The sequence below is a fragment of the Mirounga leonina genome, unplaced genomic scaffold, assembly GCF_011800145.1.
Source record: "Mirounga leonina isolate KUSES-001 unplaced genomic scaffold, KU_Mleo_1.0 Mir_168, whole genome shotgun sequence".
In the NCBI taxonomy this organism is placed as follows: Eukaryota; Metazoa; Chordata; class Mammalia; order Carnivora; family Phocidae; genus Mirounga; species Mirounga leonina.
The window spans coordinates 16,509,864-16,524,482 of NW_023270426.1; the positions used below are offsets into that span (position 1 = coordinate 16,509,864).

Consider the following 14,619-nt stretch of genomic DNA (forward strand, 5'->3'; position numbering starts at 1 on the left):
CATCTCCAAGATGAAGAGTCACATGCTCTTCTGAATGAGCCAGCCAGGCACCCTGATAAGTTATAACATATGAATACACCATGAAATTAACAACACAAATCAACATTGTGAACATATACATCACACCCAAAATTTTCCTTGCACCCCTTGGTAATCTCTTTATCTCTGTTGGCTTATTCACTGTACCTCTTTGGTTATTTCATTATTTTTGTCTTGCAAATAGGGTTTTTTCTTAAAGATTTCTTTATTGGGGGTGTGTGTGTATGCACGAGTGGGGGAAGGGGCAGAGGGAGAGGGAGAGAGAAACTCAAGTAGACTCTGTGCTGAGCACGGAGCCTGATGTGGAGCTTGATCTCATGACCCTGAGATCATGACCTGAGCCAAAATCAAGAGGCAGATGCTCAACCACCTGTGCTACCCAGACACCCCTGCAAACAGGGTTTCAAAAGGAGTTTTAGTACACATCTTCACATTATTATAGTCTACCTCCATTTGAAGTGATATCACTTCATGTATGGTGCAAGAATTTTAAAATATACTTCCTTTCTCCTCTCTAGGCCTTGGAACTATCGTGGTTATACATTTTATTTCTCTGTATGTTACAGGCCCTAGTATACACTGTGATTATTTTTTTTAAACAATTATCTTTTACACATGCTCTTTATATCTCTGTGTATATCTTGATTTCTTTACAGTATCATTTCCTTTATGTTTGAATGGTTTCCTTTCCCATTTTGTATATGATAGGCCTAGATGTATTGAATTCCTTCAGCTTTTATCTGTCTGAAAAGGTCTCTGCCTTCATTTTGGAAAAGCAATTTTGCTGGGTATAGAATTACAGGTTGGGAATTCTTTTTTTCAGTACTTTAAAAATGTTGCTCCATCTCTTTTGGCTCACACTGGTTCTAGTAAGAAATCTGCTGTTGGGGCGCCTGGGTGGCTCAGTCAGTTAAGTGGCTGCCTTCAGCTCAGGTCATGATCCCAGGGTCCTGGGATCGAGCCCCGCATTGGGCTCCCTGCTCTGCGGGGAGCCTGCTTCTCCATCTCCATCTGCCTGCTTCTTTGCCTACTTGTGCTCTCTCTCTCTCTCTCAAATAAATAAATAAAATCTTTAAAAAAAAAAAGAAAAGAAATCTGCTATTATCCTTACCCTATCTATTTTATTTATTTGAGAGAGAGAGTGCACAAGTGGTGGGCAGAGGGAGTGGGAAAAGCAGACTCCCTGCTGAGCAGGGAGCCCAATGCAGGGCTCAATCCCAGGACCCTGAGATCATGACCTGAGCCAAAGGCAGCTGCTTAGCCAAGTGAGTCACCCAGGTACCCCTCTTTTTCACTAACTTTAAATAATTTTATTACCATTTACCTTCATGTACTTTTCTTCATGTTTCTCATACTTAAGTTTGTTTAAATTCTTGAATCTTTGTGTTTATGCTTTTAATCGAATCTGGAAAAGTTTTTGACCATTATTTTTTCAAATATCCTCCCTTTATTTCCTTATCAGACTTCATTTTTTCCCACAGCTTAATCATGTTTTTTTATTCTTGAAGTATAACTGACATACAATATTAGTTTCCTATGCACAACATAGTGACTTGACATTTGTACACCCTGCAAACTGATCACCACCATAAGTTGTTACCCTCTGTCACCATACAAAGTGAATACAATATTATTGGTTATATTTCCCACACTGTACATAACATCCCCGTTATTTATTTTATAACTGGAAGTTTATACCTCTTGACCCTCTTCACACATTTTGCCCCACCCTCCCAACCCCTTTCCCTCGCAACCACCACCCTGTTCTCTGTATCCATGAGTCTGGGTTTTGTTTGGTTTGATTTGTATTTGTTTTTTAGATTCCACTTACAAATGAAACCATGCAGTATTTGTCTTTCCCTATCTTATTTCACTTAGCAGTATACCCTCAAGGTCCATCAGTGTTGCTGCAAATAGCAAGACTACATTATTTTTTATGGCTAAATATTCCACTGTACATGGATGTGCATGCACGTGTGTGCACGCACATGCATGCGCGCGCACACACACCCCCCCCCCACATCTTTATCCATTCATCTACACTATTTGTTTCCATACCTTCGCTGTTGCAAATGCTGCTGCAATGAACACAGGGGTGCACGTATCTTTTCAAATTAGTGTTTTTATTTTCTTCAGATAGATACCCAGAAATGAAATAGCTGGATCTACTGGCAGCTCTATTTTTAATCTTTTGAGAAACCTCCACACTGTCTTCCTTAGTGGTTGTACCAATTTACATTCCCACCAACAATGTACAAGGATTCCCTTTTCCCCACATCCTCACTGACACTGGTTTGGTATAAGAGTGATGCTGCTTCATAAAATGAGTTTGGAAGCATTCCCTCCACTTCAACATTTTTGGAATCATTTGAGGATAGATGTTAAAACTTAAAATGTTTGGTAGAATTCACCACTGAAACTGTCTGTTCCTGGACTTTTGTCTGTAGGGAGGTTTCTGATAACTGATTCAATGTCCTTACTAGTAATTAGTCTATTCAGATTTTCTATTTCTTCATGAATCAGTCTTGGAAGATTATATTCTTTTAGGAATTTATCCACTTCTTCCAGGTTGTTCAATTTATTGGTATATAATTGTTCATAGTAGTCTTTTGTGATTTTTTGTATTCTGTAGTATCAGTTGTAACTTCTCTCTCATTTCTCATTTTATTCATGTGAGCTCTCTCTTTTTCTTAGTGAGTCTAGCTAAAGGTTTGTCATTTTTATCTTTCCAAAGAACCAGCTCTTGTTATCACTGATTTTTTTCTATTGTCTTTTTACCTCTATTTCATTAATTTCCACTCAGATCTATATTATTTCCTTCCTTCTACTAACCTGGGTATCACTTGTTCTTTTTTTCCTACTTTGTTTAGGCGTAAAGTTAGATTGGTTATGAAATTTTTCATGTTTCTTCAGGTAGGCCTTTATTGCTATGAACTTCCCCTCTATAACCCCTTTTGTGGCATCCATTTTGGTAAGTCGTATTTCTGTTTTCATTTGTTTCTAGATATTTATTTCTTCTTTGATTTCCTCAATGACCAACTGGCTGTTCAGTGGCATGTTGTCTAATCTCCACATTTTTGTGGGTTTTCCATTTTTCTTCTTGTAACTGATTTCTGGTTTTATAACACTGTGGTTGAAAAAATGCTTGATATGCTTTCAATCTTCTTGAACTTACTGAGAGTTGTTTTGTGAGCTAATGTGATCTATCCTGGATGTTTCATGTGGACTTGAGAAGCACATGCATTCTGCTACTTTGGGATGAAATGTTCTCTATATAGCTATTAAGTCCATCTGGTCTAATGTATCATTTAAGACCAATATTTCCTTATCAATTTTGTCTGATCTATCTATTGATATAAGTGGGGTATTAACATCCCCTACTATTATTGTGCTGTCAAATTCTCTCATTAGGTCTTTCAATACTGCCTTATATATTTTAGTGTTTCTAAGCTGAGTGCATATATATTATAAATGCTCTACCACTTTATTACATATTGCCCTTCTCTTTCATTACATTCTTGTTTTAAAGTCCATTTTGTCTGATAGGAGTACAGCTACATCAGCTTTCTTTTCATTTCCATTTTCATGGAATATCTTTTTCCATCCCTCTACTCTCAGTCTGTGTGTGTCCTTATTCTGAAGTCTCTTATAGGCAGCATACAGATAAATCTTTTTTTAAATCCATTCAGCCACTGTATGTGTTCTGATTGGAGAATTAGTTCATTTACATTTTAAAAAATTACTGATAGGTGTGTGCTTATTGCCATTTTAATAACTGTTTTCTGGCTGTTTTTGTAGTTCCTCTCTGTTCTTTTCCTCTTTTTTTCTCTTCACTTGTGGTGACATTCTTGATAACTTTCTTTAGTGTCATGTTTAGATTCCTTTTTCATTTTCTTTTGTATATTTACTGTAAGTTTTTACTTTGTGGTTACCATGAGGTTCACATATAACATCCTCTGAATGTAAGTCTATTTTAAGTTGATAGCAACTTACATTTGAATATATTCCAAAACTGTACATTTTTACTCCCCCCACAATGTCTTGTTTTTGATGTTGTAGCTTACAAATTTTTATTTTACATATCCCTTAGTAAGTTATTTAGTTTTAGTTTTGTCTCTTGACCCTCATACTAGTTTTGTAAGTGATTAAACCACCACCTTTACTGTATATTTACCTTTTCCAGTAAGATTTTTACTTTACTATGTTTTTTTACCATTAATTAATGCCATTTATTGTCAGCTTAAAGAAATTCCTTCAACATGTCTTGTAAAGTTGATTTAGTTGTGATGAACTCCATTAGTTTTTGCTTAGCTGAAAAATTACTAGTCTAAAATATAACCTTGCCAGGTAGAGTATTCTTGGTTACATGTTTTTTCCTTTCAGTACTTAGAATATGTCACACCACTCTCTTCTAACCTGGAAAGTTTATGCTGAAAAATCTGCTAATAGTGTTATGGGGTTTCCCTGGTATATAGTGTTGTTTTCTCTTGCTGCTTTTAAGTATCTCTTTAGCTTTTGACATTTTAATTATAATACATCTTGGTGTGGATCTCTTTATCTTATTTGGAACTCTCTAGGATTCCTGGACCTGGGTGCCTGTTTCCCTCCCCATATGGAGGAAGTTTTCACCATTATTTCTTCAAATAAGTTTTTTGCCCCTTTCTCTCCCTCTTCTTCTAGGACCTCTATAATGTGGATGTTATTCTGTTTGATGTTGACACAAAGGTCCCTTAAGGTATCTTTACTTTTTTAAAATTCTTTTTTGCTGCTGTCTGGGTGAGTTTCATTGCTTTGTCTTCCAGTTCACTGATCCATTCTTCTGCTTCATCCAGTCTGCTATTGAAATCCTCTAATATATTTTCCATTTCAGTTACTGTATTCTTCAACTCTCTGACTTCTATTTGGTACTTTCTTACATATCCTATATTTTTTAAAGTTCTCACTGTGTTCATCCATTTCCCTCCTAAGTTCAGTGAGCATATTTATAACTATTACTTTGAACCCTTTATCAGGTAGTTTGCTTAACCTCCATTTCAGTGAAGTCCTTTTTTTTTTTTTAAAGTAGGCTCCATGCCCAGCATAGAGCCCAGTAAAGTCTTTTTCTGAGGTTCTGTCTTGTTCTTTTGTTTAGAACATATTTCTCTGTCTACTCATGTTACCTGGTTCTCTCAGTTTATTTCTTTGTATTCAGTGAAATAGCTAGCTACCTCTCACAGTCTTAAAGGAATGGCCTTTTGTAGGAGATGATCTGTGCAGCCCAGAAGTACAATCTCCCTCCCACCCAGCAGTCAGAACTAGGCATTCAAAGGGCACCCCCTGTGTAGACTGAGCACAACAGGCTATACAAAGCTGTAGCTGCGATGTGGGGACTGAGGTACACTTGTCCAGCTGACTATGGCACAGAGGGGCAGAGAACTTGCCCAATCAGCTGCAGTGCAACTGCAGCTCAGGGGTGTATGAGAGATGCTTATAGGCTGGCTATAACATGGCACATGGGAGTGGGGTGCACCCACCTGTGCTAGCAGGTTAAGAAGATTATTAAAATGGTGCCCACCAAAGCTAGCCTGAGTAAGGTAGAATGAGATGACAAAAGTAGTACCCACCAGCAATTTTGTTCCCAGGGAGAGTCCCAACAGGTTCCTGCCTTTCTGGCAGTCCTTTCAAGATTAAGGATTAAGACTTTCTCCTTCACATATGGTCTAGGCACTTTTCAGTCTGCTCATTTTTCCTGGGTATTGGGGTGAGTGAGTCTACATGCAAGCCCTGTAACAGCAGGTTCTCCTTTTCCATTCCCTATAGTTTTTTGGTTCTCCTGAACATAATCCTCACTGGTCTTACGTTTTGGAGGCTTGTTTCTATGGTGCAGGATCCAAGGGTTGGAGTACCTGATGTGGAGCACAAAACCCTTGCTCCTCAGGGGAAAGATGTTTAAGATCCCTCCTGATCATGGGTCACCGAATTGGGGGTGAAGTTTTTGGGAAGAGTGTAGCCCTGCTTCTCCTCATCTCAATGTGGTCCTTTTATCTTTTGCTGTGGAGGCACCGTTCATGTAGTTTTCAGAACTTTTTCAGAGGAAATTATTCCAAATGTAGCTGCAGATTTGTTGTGTCCATGAGAGGAGGTGAGTTCAGGATCTTCCTACACCTCTATCTTAAACTGTCCCTTTGAGGTCCAAGTTTTATAAATTGAATATTGAAGCTATATTTTTCAGTCACCTATTTTCTTTCAATAAACATGGTTCTGAAAAACAAATCTAATACTACTACTTAGAAATAGAAAAGCAAAACAAATTAACAATAAAATACATTTGCATTTCTTACTGGAAAGTTAGACTCTTAGGACCAAACATCACTACCAAAGAGCATTAATATGTAATTACTTACAATTCTCAGCTTCCCACATTAGTAAGAAAGATACGATTCCCACAGGATTCTTTGTAAAGAATATTAAAACTTTCAGGGCACCTAGATGGCTCAGTCGGTTAAGGGTCTGCCTTCAGCTCAGATCATGATCCCACGGTCCTGGGATTGAGCCCCACGTTGGGCTTCTTGTACAGTAGGGAGCCTGCTTCTCCCTCTCCCTGCCGTCTCCCTGCTTGTGCTCTCTCTCTCTCTCACTATCTCTCTGTCAAATAAATAAATAAAAGCTTAAAAAAAAAAGAATATTAAAACTTTCTACTATTTCTAACATTGAATTAAAAGGTACAATTTATGGAGGGGTGCTATTTTTTAAATAACAAAAACCCTTGTGAATGCAATGCAACAAATCTTTAAAAATCACGCTGAAAAAGCAAAATTTCTGAAATACAATTCTTACAAATATTGACAATATTAAAAAGCCAGCTTAAGAACTTAGAAGCTTGGGGCCCCTGGGTGGCCCAGTTGGCTGAGTGGCCAATTTGATTTCAGTTCCAGTTGTGATCTCAGGGTTGGGGGATCGAGCCCCATGATGGGCTCTGTTCTCAACTTGGAGTCCGGTTGGGATTCTCTCTCCCCCTCTGCCTCTGCCCCTCTCCTGACTTGCACTCACACTCTAGCGCTTTCTCCCTCTCGCTCTCTAAGTAAATGGATAAAATCTTTAAGAAAGAAAAGAACGTCAGGGGTGCCTAAGTGGCTCAGTCATTAAGCATCTGCCTTCGGCTCAGGTCATGATCCCAGGATCCTGGAATCGAGCCCCACATCGGGCTCCCTGCTCAGTGGGAAGCCTGCTTCTCCCTCTGCTTGTGCGTGCTCTCTCTCTCTGTCAAGTAAGTAAATAAAATCTTAAAAAGAAAAAAAGAACTTCAGAAGCTTAAAATGTGACATAAAATCAGAATACTGAAAGTAAAAAAACAACACAGTACTACAGACTGTTTCTCCTGGGGGGCGGCGGGGGAAGCTGTAGCAGTGAAGCCATTTCTCACTTCTCATTTATTCCACATCTATCTTCATCTACCTCACTTTCTCCCCTTAAACATGCCCATCTCAAAAAAAAAAAAAAAATTAAGGTCACTAGTTATCTTCAAATTGACAGGTCAATAGATACTTTTCTATTTGTCATCTTACAAGACCTGTCAGCAACCAGCATATAGAAAACAGTTCATCACACCATCATTTTTTTAAACACTTTCTCTTTGGAGCTGTCCTAACACCACACACCCCTGGCTTTCCCAATGTTTCTCTTGCCATTTTCTTCTTTGTAGACGTTCCCCTCCTACATCTGTACACTTTAAATTTCCTCAGAGCAAAGCCTCTTCTTTCCAATACCCTATCTACACCTTTTCCTAGATGATCTCATCCCTTCCCTTAGTTTTAATACTGACCATAAGCTATCTCCAGTCCCAATTCTCCTGTGAATCAACCTCTGCTGTGAACTCTACATTTACTTTATTTACTGTCAACTGGACATCTCTAAGTGGACATCTCTATCAAACTAGACCAAATGTCCAAAAGAGAACTTCTGACTCTCTCCCTCTGCCCTTGAAATTATTTCATACATTCATTCTATAAATATTTACTGAGCATATGTTCAGGCACTGTGCTGTATACTGGCACAACAATGTGAACATGGGGAAGACAGATGGTAAGTTATAAAATGAGCTATGAAGAATATAAAATGTGTGTGATAGAGAATAGAGGAGAAGGCTGCTACTTGTGATAGGCTAGTCAAGTTATGCTTCCAGTCTTATACTCTCTCCCTCGGAAAACGGCAGCTATCTAGGGGTTCCAGCAAGAAATCTAGGTATCTTTTCCCCACAGGTCCATCTACAGGGTTCTAACTCCAAAACCCACCTTGAAGTTGAAGAGAACTCAAGCAAGCAAAGAAGAGAGATATGGACAAATAATGACAACTGTAATAGATGTCACAGAAGGAAATACATTAAGCTATGGAAGAAAATTTCAGAGAAACCTAACTCACTCTGGGAGAAACCAGAAAAGGCTTCCTGGAGGAAGGAGAATTAGGATAAGTCCAGATGATCACTACAAAAAGCCAAACAAAAAAGAACAGAAAACTATGACAAGAACAGGGAACAGCACAGCTTGGCACATCACTGAATGTAAAACATGTCCAGGGTGATAAAATTCTAGAAGAGGGAGAGGGGATTAATAAAAGCCCAAAAGAAAGCAGAAGTTATCAAAGGTTAAAGAGATCATGTCACAAGAGCACAGAAATCAACTTGAAAAGTCTGCTACTGGCCAAATATGGGACAATTTGTGATAGATTAAAACACATTAAAATCCAGAAGCTTGTGATGATACCAAAAAATGACAAAGTGAAAACCTTCACTAAACTCATTATAAATTATTCTGACACATTACAAAGGGAAACAATCAAACTTATATGCTACCTTTCCTGTAGCAAAGCGTAGCCAAACAGGTAGTAAGAGAAATTTCTTCTAGGAAGTAAATGCAGGAGGAATTAAACAATCAGGGTATCACCATTTTACAACCCCTAACAAGGTAATGGATTCAGACAATAATCAACAAAAGATGCTAAAACCATTAGGGAAAGGGGAATCTTATAATGTGAGAACAAGATTGATAGAACAACTCACCAAATTTATTAGCATCACTAAAGGGAGGACAACTAGACACGATGTAACTCTAATAGGTAGGAAATTCACAACAAACATCTATGGGATATTTTTATTTTAAAAAAATGAACCTGAATCTAATAAAGTATCTAACTACCAGCTTTCTGGAAAGAGAGAGTAAGTTATAGCAGTGGGTCTCAAACTAGAGCATCAGAATAACCTAGAGGAAGCTTGTTAAAACAGAATGCTGGGAAGCACTGAATTAGAGGAAACAATAAGGCAGCAAACAGCCACATAAAGAATGTGGGAAACTCTGTAAGAAAAATAACCCAGTTTCAACAAGAAATCATATTTTACAAAGGCGGGGGGAGGCTGTTATAGAAAAAAATTACTTAAGCAACATAACTGCAAATGTAATATGCAGATTCTTTTAAGATTCTAATTCAAATGCCTGGTTGGCTGGGTGGCTGAGGGGGTTAAGTATCTGACTCTTGATTTCAACTCAGCTCATGATCTCAGGGTCATGAGACGGAGCCCCGTGTCAGGCTCTATGCTGGGCATGGAGCCTGCTTAAGATTCTCTCTCTCCCTCTACTCCTTCCCCCTTCTATCCTTCTATCCTTCCCCACCTCTCTCTCTCTTCCTCAAAAAAAAAAAAAAAAAATTCTAAGTCAAACAAATATATAAAAAGACATCTTGAAACACCTGAGAAAATATTAATATAGTCTAAGAATAGATCATATTAAGGAATTTCTGTTAAGTATAATAATAGAATGATGGCTCGGTTTTTAAAAAACAACCTTATGTTAATTAGGAAAAAAAAAAAAGTCAAGGCTAGAGACTGCAAAAGTCACACGATACAGGGCCACTTTAAGGAGTTTGGGCCTAAACAGAAGGGTTTTACACAAAACATGGAATCATCATAGTACAATTTCTGGTTCCTGAATGCCATGTGCTAAGCACTGCATTAAGTACTTAACATGACTTATCTCTTTGAATCCTTAAAATAACTCGTAATGCAGATATTAAATTCTATACCGTTTTGCATGCTGAGCATAATCATAATTTGCATTTTTAAAAGGATGAAGTGTTGAGAATAGTTTGGAACAAGACAAGAGTGATGGAAAAAGAACAATTAAGAGATTGTTACAACAGGGTAAGAATTTCTGGAACAGACAGTAAGAGCAAATGCTCATGCATTAGGAATAAAACAAAACTGCAGCAATTTTTTTAACAAAACATGAATCACGCCCTACATTTAACTCTGAAACAAACTTCTTCACCAAATTAGACATTTTTCCAAGAATTTTATTTTTAAAGCAATCATTTTATAGGTATTGCAGTTACTGAACTTACAATTAATTATTTCTATCACTTCCCAAATCCTCAAAAATATAAAAACAAGTTACTGTTTTAATTCTATAAATTACTGAAATAATAGCCATGTGATATCCTTCACACTCATCTTCAGCTCAAGAAGCTTAGATAAGACAAGTACAAAGAAATCTATATGGTAAGGGTCTTTTTGAAAAGTGAAAACAGAAGGGAAGGGGGTGATCCCTGACCACCTTTTCCAATGGGGTGACCACGAAAGACAGTATTTCAAGGCTCCTAAAGCTTCGTTCATATCAAAAGTCTCTCCTATCCCAGAGCTCTACTGTGACTTACTACCACTGGGCCTTGTAGATTGCTAACTCTAGGAACTAACTCTTTAGACACTGAACTATGGGTTAGTTGCCAATGGCTGTGTCCAAGTCAGATTTAACAACATAACTGACTATAAAAAAACAAAACCAAAAAAGGATTCTAGAAAGAAAAGCATGGTATACTGGAATGAAATTTTAATCTGCTCTAAAACCCGAGTTACATCATTTGTTATTTGGGAAATGCAAATTAAAACCACAATAAGAGGTGCTCCTGGGTGGCTCAGTCAGTTAGGTTAAGCAATGGACTCTTGCTTTCGGCTCAGGTCAAGATCTTGGTGTCAAGAGATCAAACCCCGAACTGGGCTCTGGCTCAGCAAGGAATCTGCTTGGGATTCTCTCTCCCACTGCCTCTGCCCCTCCTCCTCCCCATTCGTGCACGCTATCTCTTTCTCTCTAAAATAAATAAATAAATCTTTAAAAAACACAAACAAGATTCCACTACAACCACTAGAATGGCTATAATCAAAAATGGTCAACGTGGTAAATGTTATTAGGTGTTTTTCACAATACAAAAAAAAATCTTGATTAAAAAATAGACTAACAGATACCTGGTATTGGAGAGGATGTGGAGCAATTATAAACTTCACACACTGCTCATGGGAATACAAAATGGTACAGCTACTTCAGAAAAGTTTGGCAATCTTTTTAGAAGTTAAGCACATACTTAGCATGTGACCCAGCAATCCCACTCCTAGATAACCATCCAAGAGAAATGAAAACATATGTCTGCATAAAGATTTGTACACAAAAGTTCATAGCAACAATGTTCATCACAGCCCAAATTTGGGAACAATCCAAATGTCTACCAATTGGTAGTGAATGGATAAAGAAACTGTACTATACCCATACAATGGAATACTACTCAGCAATAAAATCAAAGGAACTACTGATAAATGCAACTTAGAAGAATCTCAAAAATCATCACTCTTGAATTAAAATAAGCCAGATAGAAAAGACTATAAACAATATGATCACATTTATAGGAAATTCTAGAAAAGTCAAAACTTCACTCATTAGAGCAGACCAGTGACTGCCCTGAGTAAGGATGGGTTAAGGACTGACTACAAAGGGGCATGAGGAAACTTCTGGGGGGATGGAAGTGTTCTACTACTTCACTGGGGTGGTGAGTACAAAACTGTATATGTATAACAAAATTCACAGAACTGTGCAGTTAGAATGGCTTAATTTTACTGTATGTAAATTGAAGTTGTTTAAAAAAATTACCGGGATGCCTGGGTGGCTCAGTTGGTTAAGCACCTGCTTCGGCTCAGGTCATGATCCCAAGGTCCTGGGATCTAGTCCCACATCAGCCTCCTTGCTCAGCAGGAAGCCTGTTTCTCCCCCTGCCTGCCACTCCCCCTGCTTGTGTTCTCTCTTTCTCTGACAAATAAATAAAATCTTAAAAAAAGAAAAATTACCTGGGTTACCTAGATCTGCAAGTTACTAGCTGTATGACATTAACCAGTTCTCATTTTCTCACATGTACAATTGTACACATTTTATTTTTTAAAGAAATCACTTCTAAATCATACTGCACTTATTGGGTGTATACATAATTCTTACTTCCACTGGAAAAAGTATCATATAGTTATCTATACTGCTACTTGCTCTATCTCACAAGGTGGTTGTGAAATATCACATGAGATAACTAATGGGAAAGTGCTTTGGCAACTCCAAAGTAGTGTTACACAACTATATAGTAGGCTTTACGTTTTTTAAAAATAGACATGAAAATTCTTTTCATATGAGTGACTTGAGACCCTTGGAAACTTGAGTACCCCAAAGTCAATCTTTGCCCAGAAAGAGAGTCTAATCAAATGTCACCTTTTTAATACTCTCAACCTGCTTTCTATGGACTCTGGATTTACTGGATGTCTCAATGTAATATTATCTAGACTACACTATGGTTTTTCAAAAGAAAATCAGTAAAGAAATGTTCTTTAAAAGTCATTAGATGAGTATGGCAAGATATTTCCCAGTGGAAAAGACCCAAACCCAGAAAACTGTTTTCCTAGACACTTTTCCAAGATGTTCACATTGTGATTTTTCTTCCTCTAAAAGCCAGTTAAGTTCTTTCCATTTAATATTATAATTTCGTAATGTGACCTGCATTACCGAGAGAGGGTGAATAATTTTAAGAATATGAAAACCTTTTACCAGTGTGGTACAGTCATTTCAAACTTTTGCCTGTTGCAAAATTTAACAGACTCTCATTTTTTCCTACTACTACTGAACAACTGGGCTCTTTGCTGTCCTACCAGGTTTGAGAGAGATGTGACATTTAGCCTAGTTATATTTACAAGTTTCCACACCGCAACAAGTATGAAGGCTATGTGAAAGACATAATCTCTTCTTCAAATGTGGTTTGGCGACTAAATTTTACCTTGAATTCATGATTCTCCTACATTGTCTTACAATTCTAAGAAGTTTTTCTACCAGCAACAGGTACTGCAACCAAAAATTAATAAAGCCTGTGATACCACAAAATATTTTGCTATCGTTTTCAATTTTTCAAGACTCCTTTCTGGTAACACTTGTAACGGGATGATTCTATGGTCAATTCTAAGGCCGTGCTTCCTTTGATTCGGTCCTGCTTCAGTCTAGTCAGTAGTACCATAACCTCTTAGGTTTCACCTTTCTCCTTCGATAACAATAAGACCGCTCGTTCCGGTAACTGCACACCTCCAATACTAGTTTCCAAGAAACCTGAAAGAACGGGACCTTGCCTACTCGCTCCTCCAGCCTTCTACCCTCAGAAGGTTGCCCAAAACGTGCAGCTCTCCGGCAAACAGGCCGGAATGAAGCACCCAGAGAGCGACTGTCTCGGGGAGGAGGGGAGAACTTCTGGGCCCCGAGGACTGGGGCTGAGGTCCAGCCCAGCCCGCTCCCAACTCTACTGGCTGCCAGAAAGGAGTGTGGACCCTACGCTCAGGCCGCGGTGCTCGGTGGGGAAGGCACAGCCGCGCGTGGCAGCCGGGCAGGACGTAAACAAACCGGCCGGGAGGAGGGGGAAGGGGCAAGTGCCGGGATGGGGGTGGTGGGGCGAGAGGACCTCGCTCCAACCCTCCAGCGCAGGTCCGCAGCTGCCCAGCCCCTCCCCACCGGGGCCCAGGTCCCAGTCCCTGCGTGGCGCTGTCGCGCGGGCACGAACACCGAAGGCCCCTGCACATCTGGAGCGCGGAGCCCACAAGGCCATCGGCTCGGCGCCCCCCCCCCCCCCTCGCCCCGCAGCGCCCTACCTGAACGCGCAGTCTGGGTCCCGCGCGTCCCGACCGGCCGCGCCCAGCCCGCTCCTCTTGCTGAAGAGCTTCTGGAACAGCGTAGGGGCCATGCTGACCACGGCCAGACCAGGGTCGCTCCTTAGGGCGCTCGCTAGGCCCCCGCTCCTAGAGCAGCCCCACCACCCCCATGAGCGCCTCAGTCATATGACAGAAATTAGTCACTTCAAACGGCCACGGCGCGCGGGGCGGGGCGCGAGGCAAGGCCGGCGTCCATTGGCTGGCGGTGAGCCGCATCACGTGGCGGCGCGCGGAGCGGGGGGCAAGGCGGGGGCGTAGGGCGGAGCTGGCCCCCATAGGCTGACTAGTGGATTCCCTCACGTGGCAGCTCACGGGGCGGGGTGTGCGCGGAAAGGACCGGAGGGGCGGGGAGTAGAGGTGGCTGGGGAAGCGAAGGGGGGCGCGCTTCGGTCGCGGTCCTTCAGCGTGACGTTGTCTGCTGCTCTCTGAGGCTACGGCGGGGCGGGGCGGGAACGACGCCCGGTACTTTGGAATGCAGAAGGCTTCGTCTCCCCGCCCCCACGACAAAGAGAGCTGCTTAGAGCTCCTCGAGCAGCCGACCCTCCCGCGCCATCCCCTCCTCA

At 40.2% G+C, this 14,619-nt stretch overlaps 1 protein-coding gene across 2 annotated transcripts in view; it reads right to left on the reverse strand.

Annotated features, from left to right (window-relative positions):
- Positions 1–14,182, reverse strand: part of FNIP1 (folliculin interacting protein 1) — a 151,479-nt gene extending 137,297 nt beyond the window's left edge. For both annotated transcript variants that reach the window (XM_035014070.1, XM_035014068.1), the window contains exon 1: positions 13,997–14,182. In XM_035014070.1, coding sequence (XP_034869961.1) covers positions 13,997–14,088 — 92 coding nt within the window. In that variant the 5' untranslated portion in view covers positions 14,089–14,182. The remainder of the gene's footprint in view (positions 1–13,996) is intronic.
- Positions 14,183–14,619: the final 437 nt, after the last annotated feature.